Here is a 12279-nt window from a genome sequence, read left to right as displayed (position 1 = left end):
GATTTGTACGTTAAATCTGAGCTAGTATATTTTTATAAAAAAAAGGAAGAAATGTAAAGAATAACAGCATTAATTCTCTTAGCTCTTCCCTCAATCGAGAAACGTCCTCAAAAACCTTTTTTCAAAAGATTATTACCTCTGAGCTCCCTCTTTTCCGATTAAAAAATGTCCTTTTCAAGCCTTGATCACATCAAGATACATCGGGAGGAGCGCCACGAAGAGTGTCCTGTCCATTACAAAGCCCTGTGCCGTCCTCCTTTAAATACACACAATCAGCATCTTCATAAAGACGCTACAGAAACAAGAGAAATAATAAAAGTGATCCCCGTCAGGCTCCGGCGGAGTCCTTAGGCAATATGAATTCTCTGTAGGCAAAAAAAGAAATTCTTTACAATAAAGAATAGTCTTTGTTCAAGAGCAAAAAACGCTGCTGATCGCACAAAGACAGAGGAAGGGGAGAGAGGAGAAAGATAGAAAAGGGGGACATGTTTGAGTGTCATTCATGTCTATTACACAAGCTCAGTTGCTCAGATTCAAAGTGCTAGAGTACATCTGCCATCCTTCCCTGTCCTTCCTCCCCTCGGGAACACAGTGCTGTGTTGATAAAACGCAAGTCTTTTTTTTGTTTTGTTACTAGTGAGTAGTCTTTAACTTTGATTCCAGAAACACAGTAATGCGGTCTCGAACGCCTCTCACTAATCCTCCTTCCTCTCCAGAGTTGTCTGTGTGGTGTGGATCCCATTACTGTACACTGGGAACGGTAGAGTTGAGAAAAGTCCCTCCGCCGTCGTGAACACGTTGGCTGCCGTCGGCATCTGGCCTCCAAGAGCGCCGTTTCCCACCGTGGATGTTGGAGATCCGAGAAACGGACCACCGGCGGCCGCTGCTGCCGACATATTGAGCCGGTGCACGTGGTGGTAAAGCATCTCCATCGGCGTTTTAGGGTCCAAACCAAAGCCGGAGCCGTCGCCAAAGTTCATGGCAGCATTTGGGAGGAGGTTGCCTTGAGCCATGGCCAAGGTTACGTCCGCGGGTGCGTATCTGATGGTCCCGGTGGTGTAAACTCGTGGAGAAGTGGTGCTCGTCGAGGCAAGCGTTCCCGTGACCCTGTGGACCAACGGGAGCACGACGTTACCGGCTTGTAGACGCTGTAACGCCTCGAGATCACCAGAGTACAGCAGCGAGGAGGACGAGGTTATGGAGGAAGAAGATGAGGAAGAAGAGGTTGTCGGAGTGCCTTGTTGTTGTTGTTGTTTATCCCGAGGTGAAGCGGAAAGAGGAGGCGATAGAGGGTCGGAGGAGGAGGCGCTGGATGGAGGAGCTAAGCTGGAAGAAGATGAAGAGTTCCCGTTGTAAGGAGGCTTCCTCCCTCCTCCTCCGGACCCTCCATCGTTTCCAGGAGGGGTGAGGACGGACTCGGGAATGCCTCCCTGGGGTGAGGGGAAGCTCTCGTGGGAAGAGGGAGGGGCCGGTTTGGAGGTCATGCTGTACGGAGACTCGTTTCTAGAGATCTCTCTGTTGGGCGGGAAGTTCCAGATGCTGCTGTCGTTGTCGAAGTTGATCGGCTCGGCCATTTCCGTCTTGATCTTCAGGACTGAGGACGACGCACTCGTTGGGGATCCAGCGGAGGTGAGGAGGTGGGAGGAGTTAGCAGATGAGGAGGTCTGGGATTGGTCAACGAGTGGCGTAGTATCTCCTAAATCGTTGGGACTAGGCGACATTGAGGAGAGACGGAGCCTCTTGCTTCGGGGTCCATCCCATTTCTGCACTTTCCTCCTTTTCCTCCTCTTCTGGAGCCTGTTTCCGGCGTTGGCGCTGTCGCAATCTTGCAAGACTTCTTCCTCCTCATCGTCGTCATCATCCTCTTCCTCCTCCTCCTCCTCTGAAGAAGTTTGTGAGTTGTGCAGCTGAGCATCTTCTCCCTCTCCGTAGCGCTCTACTTTAATATGAAGCCCACCCAGAGTACCAAGTCCTCCAATGGCACCCAATCCTCCTAACCCAACTAATCCTGTTAATCTCCCAATTCTTCCTCCTCCATTTCCTCCCCCTCCTCCCCTCCTCCTCCTCCCCCTCCACCTCCTCCATTTGCTTCTTCCTGTTCCTCCCTCTCTACATCTGAAGGTTCAAGACTGTCGTCGCTGTCTTGACTCTCAGGATTACTCGAACTGTCTCCTTCCTCTTGACGCTTCATTTCCTGGTCTGAGGAGCAGTGTGATTGGCCGGGTTGCTGCTGACGCTTGCTGTCCGTCTCGGGATCCTCGCGCTCTGATTGGAGGCTCGGCTTCCCTTCTGACTTGGCGTTCTCGTTATCTGTTGCAAAGAAAGAGGTACAGGGTTTAGACTCAAACACCTCGACACATATTTGATATAACATCTCCCCAGAAGATGAATTGTCTTCAATGATCCCATGGCTTTTACTACAGTGCCACAAAGAGGTTTAGAGTTGCATTTGAAATTGAAATGTCTCGACAAATAATGGAATTGATTAACTTGTCACGGACACTCAATGTTCCCCAGAGGATGGATCCACTTCAATGTTCCCCTGACTGTTTCCTTAGTGTCACAATGAGGTTTAGAGTTGCATTTGCAATTGAAATGAATCGACAAATAATGGATGAGTTACTGAAACATTTTGTTTCGGAGATTCATGTTCTCCTCAGGTTGAATTTTTATAACTTTGATGATCCAGTAACCATTCCTCTACCACCACCATCAGTGCTTACTTAATGACAATATGCCTAGAAATAGGATATTCCCATAAACCATAGCTTTGTGTTCAGTGTTAATTAGCAAATATTAGCACGCTAACGAAATATCTCTTGTGTTTAAAGGAAAGTTTGAGAGTTGGAAACATGAATCTCGGGAAAATATTTAATGGCAAATCCAACCAATAGTATAAAATCAGCCCAAGTTTCTATAAATAAGAGCTTATCTTAATGCTAATAGGCCTAGAAATAGGCTATTCCCATTAGCCTTAGTTTTGTGTTAGGTGCTAATTGGGAAATATAAGCACGCCAACATAAGTTTGGAAGTTTGTCCGGATGTTGGGTCTCCAAAAGATCACCAACATCGTGAGAGTTTATCCTCTTGCAAACATGAATCTTCGGACAATACTTAATTGAAAATCCAGCCAATAGCATAACATAACATTTGAAAACAAAGGCAACGGACTCTTCCTTTCTTCACATGACTATTCAGGCTTGAGTCTGTCCAATTTGGATTCCAGAGCAGTGACTCTCAGGTGCTTCAGGTGTTGATCCCTTTCTTTTCCCGGACAGGATTTCCATGTCGAGTTGTGTTGTGGACGCACTGATGTGTGTTCAGTATCTGTAGCTGCTGCTGTTCAGGCATGTTTGTGCTGTCCAGCCCATTACACACACACACTCACTCACACACACACACACACACACACACACACACACACACACACACACACACACACACACACACACACACACACACACACACACACACACACACACACACACACACACACACACACTTCAAACTCTGCCAGCACACACAGGCCAGCGGCTGCCCAGCTGGCAGCGCTCTGACTCCCTCATGGCACCTGAAATGTCGACTCAATTGCTTTGTCTGGGGAAAACCTTGTATCTCTATTAGGCGAGCTTTCCAAGTAAACGGCACATTTCTTTCTCGGTCTGGAAACAAGCGTTGACCAAAAGTCTTCAGTGTTAGCGGAGGGTTTTGGTTTGATTTGGTAAAAAAGAACCAAGATTTGTCAAAGATAAAACAATAAAGTCTTAGATGTATTTATTTAGTTGTCCACCAAATGGAAATATCGATATTTTTATAGACATTGCCATTTTCGTTAGTTTGGATTGGTTTTAAAGAGGATCCTATGTTACTAACCGTCCAACAGAGGGTAGGGTCTATTACAATTCCTATCAAGTTGCATTATGGGAAGTATTTTTTAACATTTCTTGGCTTTTGCTCCAACCCAATTTATAGCATAACGCTGGCCATTATCTATATTTTTCGTCGTCATTTTATTGAGATTGAATCCAGTCATTTAGTTTCTAATGAACACGTACATCTTGAACAACCCTTCACAATGTTCAAATACATCCCTTTAATTTCCTAAAAAGCATCATCACTTGTTTTTATCAAACCGGAAAATCGTCATTCAGAATCATGAACTTCAAATTGGTTTTCATGACATTTTTAGAATAAAATAAAGTGAAATAAATTGTATTATATAAACATAACATGTCCAATAAAGATAGAATAAAATACAAAATAATTAAAGATTATATACAAAGTCACGTTCCAGCATATTGTGCCTGATATTTTGGGGATTATTTTTTGCGATGGATTAATCCTCAATTGGTAATTTGGGGCATCTTTGTAAACTTGTCTCATATGAACGTCCTGTTAATGCACCACGTATAATAGAAAGATGTTTCTGGCTGCTGTTTTCCGTGTCTTCTCTGCACAGATTGCATCCGAACAGAACAAAGGTCAAAGGTCGGATATCTCATTTTAGAATATGTTGAGCCTGAGCACCTCGGGCGTGTTGGAGCTGGCTGGATCTGCAGCATCTGGCACGGTTTTACAGCCGAAAGCGAGCCAGAATCTTCCTCCTGCAGCGCGAACAGCAGCTGGCTCTGATTCCATCACATAGGCTGCAGGACCTGATAATATTTCGCTCTGTTTTGGTTCAAATTCAACGATATTGGCAGAGTGTGAGCGTCTTCAGTGTTGGTGACACACAGTTAAATTAATCCCTCATTTGTATTATATATATTTCTGGATTCAGTATTTTTATGGTCTATTTTCTTTCTGTATGGATGCTCACATTGGTTCATGTTCCCTGTAGTGTAAATCATGAGGTTTTTAACAATTAAAAATCTTAATTTAAAAAAATGTTGTAGGTGTCAAATCAAATTTATAATGAGTTTAAAATGAAATGCTTAATTTAACATGTTATTTTGAGGCCGTGTTTTGGTTCAAATTCAACGATATTGGCAGAGTGTGAGCGTCTTCAGTGTTGGTGACACACAGTTAAATTAATCCCTGATTTGTATTATATATATTTCTGGTATTTTTAGGGTCTATTTTCTTTCTGTATGAATGCTCACATGAGGTCTTGTTCCCTGTAGTGTTAGTTATTGGGTTTCTAGTGACAGGTTATGTATACTTTTCTCGACTGGGACATGTCTCCATGCTTTAATGTTCAAAAAGCTCTTTATTTTTCTCTGTGCTGCAGCACCTCTTTTCACCCTCTGTCTGAAACCAGAGCCCAGTCTGCTCTGATTGGTTATCTGGCCGGCTCTGTTGTGATTGGTCAACCTCTTACAGATTAGTTATTGGTGAACATTTTTTGTATAATTTGTGTGATTTGCAATAAGTAGAACAGCCCAAATGTCCTAATCTTTAAAAAAGTTGTAGGTGTCAAATCTTATTGTGGATTTAATAATGAGTTTAAAATGAAATGCTTAATTTATTCCACTTTTTTTAACATGTTATTTTGAGTCAGATCCCCTAAAGATTACCCCGAGAACATTTCTCTCGTACGGCAGGTTTCATTTCTATCATAACGATAAGAAAAGGTAACGATCCGAGATGACTGTTCTGTATTTCTAACATAACCCGGTTTATAGTAAATGTACTGGAGCAAGAACCACAGAAGTTATATTATTAAATATGTTAAATTAACTAGAACACAAACAAAAGAGTTCCCTGGACAAACAACGGGATGTGCTGATTGGCCGACTGCACTTATTGCCATTTCCTCCAACATAAGATGACATTTCCTGAGAAATATTGGCAACTTCTAAAAGTTTATCCGCCCCTAAAGATTGGAAACAATATTCCTATCACCCTCATTTTCCGGGCTTTGGTTCGATGCTGCACAACGTGGGATTTTATTGCCATTTGTTGTGTTTCGGTGCTTTATTCACCGATAGTTCAGTGGTGATTTGAGGCCTTTTTGTGCAGTTTAGTGAGGAAGTATTTGTGGCGTTCTGTAGAGTTACGCCGTGTTTCATGTCATTTTTGTGGCGTTCTTTTGCAGCGCTGCCAGAAAGAGCTCTTTCTCCCCTGCAGTTGTTGGCGTTCATCATCATCGAGCCTGGCAAACACTGATAAAACATCTTTGGCTGTATTTCAGGCTGTATTTCTTACTGCTGGTTATTATAACACTTGAAGAGGTGCATGTAGGGAAACAAACAGGCTTTATAAGGATATTGTGACTGGAAAAAAGACATGATATTTTGCCCTTGGTTCATATAAGTATCCTTCTTTCTCTCGGAACAAATTAATGAGTTAAATTCATGTATGTATTGGGAGTTGTATTGTAAAATGACACAAATGCTCATTAGGTATAATATTTTGCAGGAAGTTAACATCCAATGCAAGTAGTTTAATATGTGAGAGACTAAAATAACTTAAGTAATATCATTTCAATGTACTATTTTCAACATATTTACTCTGGTTGTTTCCCATACACCATGTTCTTTCTAAAATAATATTTCCCAATAACATTTAATCTTCTTTCTTTGCTCGTGTCTTTTTTTGACTTACCAGAGTTTTCTTTAGACTCGGACTCAGAGTCGGAGGATTCGGACGACTCTGAGGTTTTTAATTGTGCTATATAAATAAAGTTGGATTGGATTGGATAATGTAAGGAATAAAATCAATATTTATATGGCGTAATTTAAATGAATACACTGTTCTAATTTAAAGCTGTTTTATTCCGGAAACCGGATGTTCACACTCGACTTCCGGTTTTCGCGAGTAAATATTGTTAACTTCAATTTAGCATTAGCATGTAGCTAATATTATGTTTTGTGTACGTGAATTTAAGGAGAAACCCTCACTTATTGACGCTGCAATACTATTATTAGGGAATGTTTAAATGACCAACAGATATTAGAATATTGTAAAACTAACACCAGAAAACGACAGAACGTGCCTTGGTCCCGCCCCCGTTGACGCCGACCAATGGGAGAAGACTTTAGACTTTAACATGTGATGCACACAGGAAATCGGCCTCTTCCCCAGCTGACCCACGCAAACGGACCAGCTGACCAACGGGGGAGCCGCAAGCCCCCAGGAAGTGCGCCGGACTCTGAGGAAAATATTCGTTGTGGCCAAACGGCGGTACTACACTTCCGTATCAGTCGCTGGGCCCGGAAATACTTTTTCCCATCGACTAACATTGGGAAAGAGACGTCTGTAAATATATAATGTATAATTTTTTTTAAACTAAATAAACTACCCAGTATGAACGTTTGTATAGCCCTTATTAAAAACATTCGGTCCTCAAGTTGTAAAATGTGCTACTAACGTTATTCTGAGAGTTATTTTCCTCTGCATTATGAACGCGCATCTAACCCACGGGACCGCGCCGCCCGGCACGTTCATGTGACGTGTTCAGTACTACATGAGTTTTACCTTTACCCATGGATGCACAATAAGAACGGATTATATGATTATATGAATACTTTTGTGACGTTTCGCTCTCTCAAAAGTTGGGCCATTTTGTCTTCATGCACCAATGAGCAACTCTCATAGGAATGAACGAGGCCCCGCCTCCCACGCTGTATCCAGTTCTTATTATACATCCATGCAGCTGACCCACGCGAACGGACCAGCTGACCATCGGGGGAGCCGCCATCCTTGCAAATGTCATTGTATCATCGTATCATTGTTTAATTAAACGCTGTTAACTTGTAAATAAGCTTCCTGGACTCTTTTCAGCTAATCCTGCGCTCAGGGCTAAAAAAAGACAGGATATTATGCCCTCATATTGGTACACTTCTTTGTCTTAGTGTTCATTTTAACGTACTATTTTCATCATATTCCTTTTCTTTCTAAAATGATATTTAATCTTCTCTCTTTCGTCTTTTCTTTCCGACTTACCAGAGTTTTCTTTAGACTCGGACTCGGAGTCGGAGGATTCGGAGGACTCGGAGGTTTTCTCGGGCAGGTTGGGCAGCTGGAAGATGTCCATGGGGAAGTCTTTATACTCATGATTACTGCAAAAAAAAAGCACAAAAATAGTTTAGTTTCAGTCAGTGGGAACACGTACAATACTTAACTTTACCCTCATTTGTTTCTAAGCTAATAAAAGATGCTAATTGGCGAAAAATTGTAAAATGAAGTCCATATCGAGTCCCACCCTTGACGTCATATATGTTTGTGTTTAGTTTAAGAACGATATAACCTTTTATATTCACACATCCCAATTTAACTAGATTTAAAACAATGATATTCAATCATAGTCCAACACTAAGCAAAGGGAATCATGACTGAAATGACAAAAAGGAAGATATTTACTTAAAGGTCACCTATGATGCTATTTTTAGGCAATAGCATAGGTCTCAGATATATACAAATATATAAAAAACATGTCTATGAAGTGTTTTGCTCAAAATACCAAACAGATCACCCATTCTAGCCATGCCTCATATCCCTCTGTTTCACTTCCTGTTTCTAAAGTGCTGATTTGGGTATAAAGCTTTAAAAAATAAAAAAGAGGGGCGGAGCTTATGCGGGACCCGGCAGCTACCGTCTAAACTAAATACTGCCGTGATGAAACACCATATCATGGATTATCAAGGATTCTCTCTGAAACAGTATGGAGCTCAAAGGCTTTCTCTCTTGCCGGTTATACCACAAGGTGAGTTCCTTTTTATTTCCTGCTTCTTCACACACATGCTCTCCAGTACAGGTTAGCTCTGAGTGTTAGCGATGCTAATGTAAACACCGACCATATTACGTCCAAAACAGTCGGGCATTGTTTCTGATAGCAACGTTTCTGATAGGGCCGTGGGTCCACATTTCAGATATTACGTCATATCGGACGCAAATCTGGATCAGCTCCGTTGTTCCCCCGTTTTTAGAGATTTGGGTACGGAGGAAAAGAGAGAGGGTTTTATTTCCTGACGCTGCGTGAGTTCCCCGACACACCGGGGACACACCGGGGACACACCGGGGACACATGTTGATGTAGAGAAGACATCAGAAAGTGCATTTGCAAGATAGGTCCCGTTTAAGCTTTTTCAGTGTTTTCTCTCACATATTAAATTACTTGCAAACATATTATACTTAATGTGCATTTGTGTAATTTTACAATACAATTCCCAATACATACATTAATTGAACTCATTCATATTTTCTCACATATGAATTCCCTGCATAATATAACATTAAATGTGCATTTCACTATATCATTCTCATTAAATACATTCATTTAAATTAATACATGTGTTGCATACATGCATTTTTGATTCATTATCATACGCTCATTCTTGTAGCTTTGTTCATAATTTTTCATTCATTAAGAACAAAGTTGGGGAAGTAGCTTTGAATGACGCCAAATATGTTTTTAAACCTTGAATAAACATCTTTACTGATTTGTTTGTTTCTATTTTCTCTCACATGTTAAATTACTTGCATTGGATGCTAACAACTCCCTGCAATAATATATTTTTCAACGTGCATTTCACAATATACAGTAATTCACATTACATACATTCAATTAACTAATTCATTTGTCCCATACATGCATTAATCAATCCGTTATAGTACGCTCATCTTTTTCTTATTTGCATAATTTTTTTATTTTTATAAGCAGAGGTGGGAAGTATTGGAGTACAAATACTTTGTTACTGTACTTAAGTACATGTTTCTGGTATCAGTACTTTACTCCACTACTTATTTTTCTGACCACTTTTTACTTTCTACTTCTCACATGTTGAACCCAAATACCTGTACTTTCTACTTCTTACATGTTGAACACAAATACCTGTACTTTCTACTTCTCACATGTTGAACTCAAATACCTGTACTTTCTACTTCTTACATGTTGAACCCAAATACCTGTACTTTCTACTTCTTACATGTTGAACTCAAATACCTGTACTTTCTACTTCTTACATGTTGAACACAAATACCTGTACTTTCTACTTCTTACATGTTGAACACAAATACCTGTACTTTCTACTTCTTACATGTTGAACACAAATACCTGTACTTTCTACTTCTCACATTTCCCAAACAGGCTGGTTCCTTTAGTTTGAATGTGTGTTTGGTGGCGTGATCATTATTATTTAGAGTCATTGCGTGCCTATTGATTTGAACACGATCCGTGTATCCATCATTTCCTGGTCTTCTCTAAAGAAGAGGGACCAATGAAAACGTTGTCATGTTGCCGTTGTTCAGCATGGAAACATTCATTAGCTAACAATGACATTATTGTTCTATTAATATAAAGGGAGGTCAGGTACTCTTTAAAACAGCTGCTAGTTATGGGTACTTTTTACTGAAGTACATTTCAAAGCCCTCTTTACTTTCACTTGAGTAAAGAAGTTTAGTCAGTACTTCTACTTTCACCAGAGTATTTTTAAACACGAGTATCTGTACTTCTACTTGAGTGAAGGACGTGTGTACTTTTGCCATCTCTGGTTATAAGTCAGGGAAGATTTATTAAAACTGAGACCCCAGTTGACCTCTGACCTCAGGACGTAGTTGACCCAGATGACGTTCTTCTCGTTGCCGTTCTTGGTGTTGATGGTGAGCGTCGCAGCAGACTGGATCCAGATGTAGCCGCTGTTCTTCTGGATCCACCGGTAGTACTTTGTCACACACTGACCCTTGTTTATCACTGAGAGAGAGAGAGAGAGCGAGAGAGAGAGAGAGAGAGAGAGAGAGAGAGAGAGAGAGAGAGAGAGAGAGAGAGAGAGAGAGAGAGAGAGAGAGAGAGAGGGTTTGTTATGTCACGGTGGATTCAGTTGGATTGTCTGGCTGTTTCAAACTTTTGGACATCAGACTGAGCAGCTTGTTCTTCACACACGAGAGAAAAGAGAGGAAGAGGAAGAGAGAGAGGCAGTCATCAGATGTCATGTGACAGCTGGCTGAGAGCTGCCGTCATTAATCAGACCAACACACACTGCCAACCTCCGTGTGTGTGTGTGTGTGTGTGTGTTTGGCTGTCTGTTAATGTATCTGTGTTTCTCTGATTGCCCTGAGACAATAAACTCACATACTATCACATAATGTCTGTCCAAGGATGCTCTTCATGATGAGATCTTTTTAGGTTACGTTTTGAAACTTTGCGCTAACATGTTAATATGAGATTTACGCTAATCTTAGTGTGTAAGCATGCCTGATTAGAGGACTCTTTAAAGTAGAGACACTACATACTGATGTACACCTGAACATCAGCAGGAGAGGACTCTTTAAAGTAGAGACACTACATACTGATATACACCTGAACATCAGCAGGAGAGGACTCTTTAAAGTAGAGACACTACATACTGATATACACCTGAACATCAGCAGGAGAGGACTCTTTAAAGTAGAGACACTACATACTGATATACACCTGAACATCAGCAGGAGAGGACTCTTTAAAGTCGAGACACTACATACTGATATACACCTGAACATCAGCAGGAGAGGACTCTTTAAAGTAGAGACACTACATACTGATATACACCAGAACATCAGCAGGAGAGGACTCTTTAAAGTAGAGACACTACATACTGATATACACCTGAACATCAGCAGGAGAGGACTCTTTAAAGTAGAGACACTACATACTGATATACACCTGAACATCAGCAGGAGAGGACTCTTTAAAGTAGAGACACTACATACTGATATACACCTGAACATCAGCAGGAGAGGACTCTTTAAAGTAGAGACACTACATACTGATATACACCTGAACATCAGCAGGAGAGGACTCTTTAAAGTAGAGACACTACATACTGATATACACCTGAACATCAGCAGGAGAGGACTCTTTAAAGTAGAGACACTACATACTGATATACACCTGAACATCAGCAGGAGAGGACTCTTTAAAGTAGAGACACTACATACTGATACACCTGAACATCAGCAGGAGAGGACTCTTTAAAGTAGAGACACTACATACTGATATACACCTGAACATCAGCAGGAGAGGACTCTTTAAAGTAGAGACACTACATACTGATATACACCTGAACATCAGCAGGAGAGGACTCTTTAAAGTAGAGACACTACATACTGATATACACCTGAACATCCTCCTGTTTTCTATCAGAATACAAAGAGCTTTAACCTTTTGCACTTTGTGTTTTTTGATAGTCAGACTCCAGTAAAGGATGACAACAACATACACCTGAAATAGCATTTTAGTACCTTCCACCTCCACCAGATAGCGCTGTGTTGCTACACGGATACGCAGGCAATACATTTGGCTAAATTAACCACTAAATGGTTATCTCAAGCAATATGTATTGGCATTAATCAGGCGCCGCT

At 41.0% G+C, this 12279-nt stretch overlaps 1 protein-coding gene across 1 annotated transcript in view; it reads right to left on the bottom strand.

Moving 5' to 3' along the window:
• Positions 1 to 251: 251 nt before the first annotated feature.
• Positions 252 to 12279, bottom strand: part of LOC117469070 (neuronal PAS domain-containing protein 3) — a gene marked incomplete at its 5' end in the record, with an annotated part of 223829 nt that continues 211801 nt past the window's right edge. Inside the window, 4 exon segments of the mRNA XM_034113450.1 lie at positions 252 to 2054; positions 2057 to 2310; positions 7888 to 8003; positions 10486 to 10633. Coding sequence (XP_033969341.1) covers positions 696 to 2054; positions 2057 to 2310; positions 7888 to 8003; positions 10486 to 10633 — 1877 coding nt within the window.

Source organism: Trematomus bernacchii, unplaced genomic scaffold (assembly GCF_902827165.1).
Source record: "Trematomus bernacchii unplaced genomic scaffold, fTreBer1.1, whole genome shotgun sequence".
Lineage (NCBI taxonomy): Eukaryota > Metazoa > Chordata > Actinopteri > Perciformes > Nototheniidae > Trematomus > Trematomus bernacchii.
Note: the sequence above shows the minus strand (reverse complement) of the source record. Positions and strands in the feature narration are given on the sequence as shown.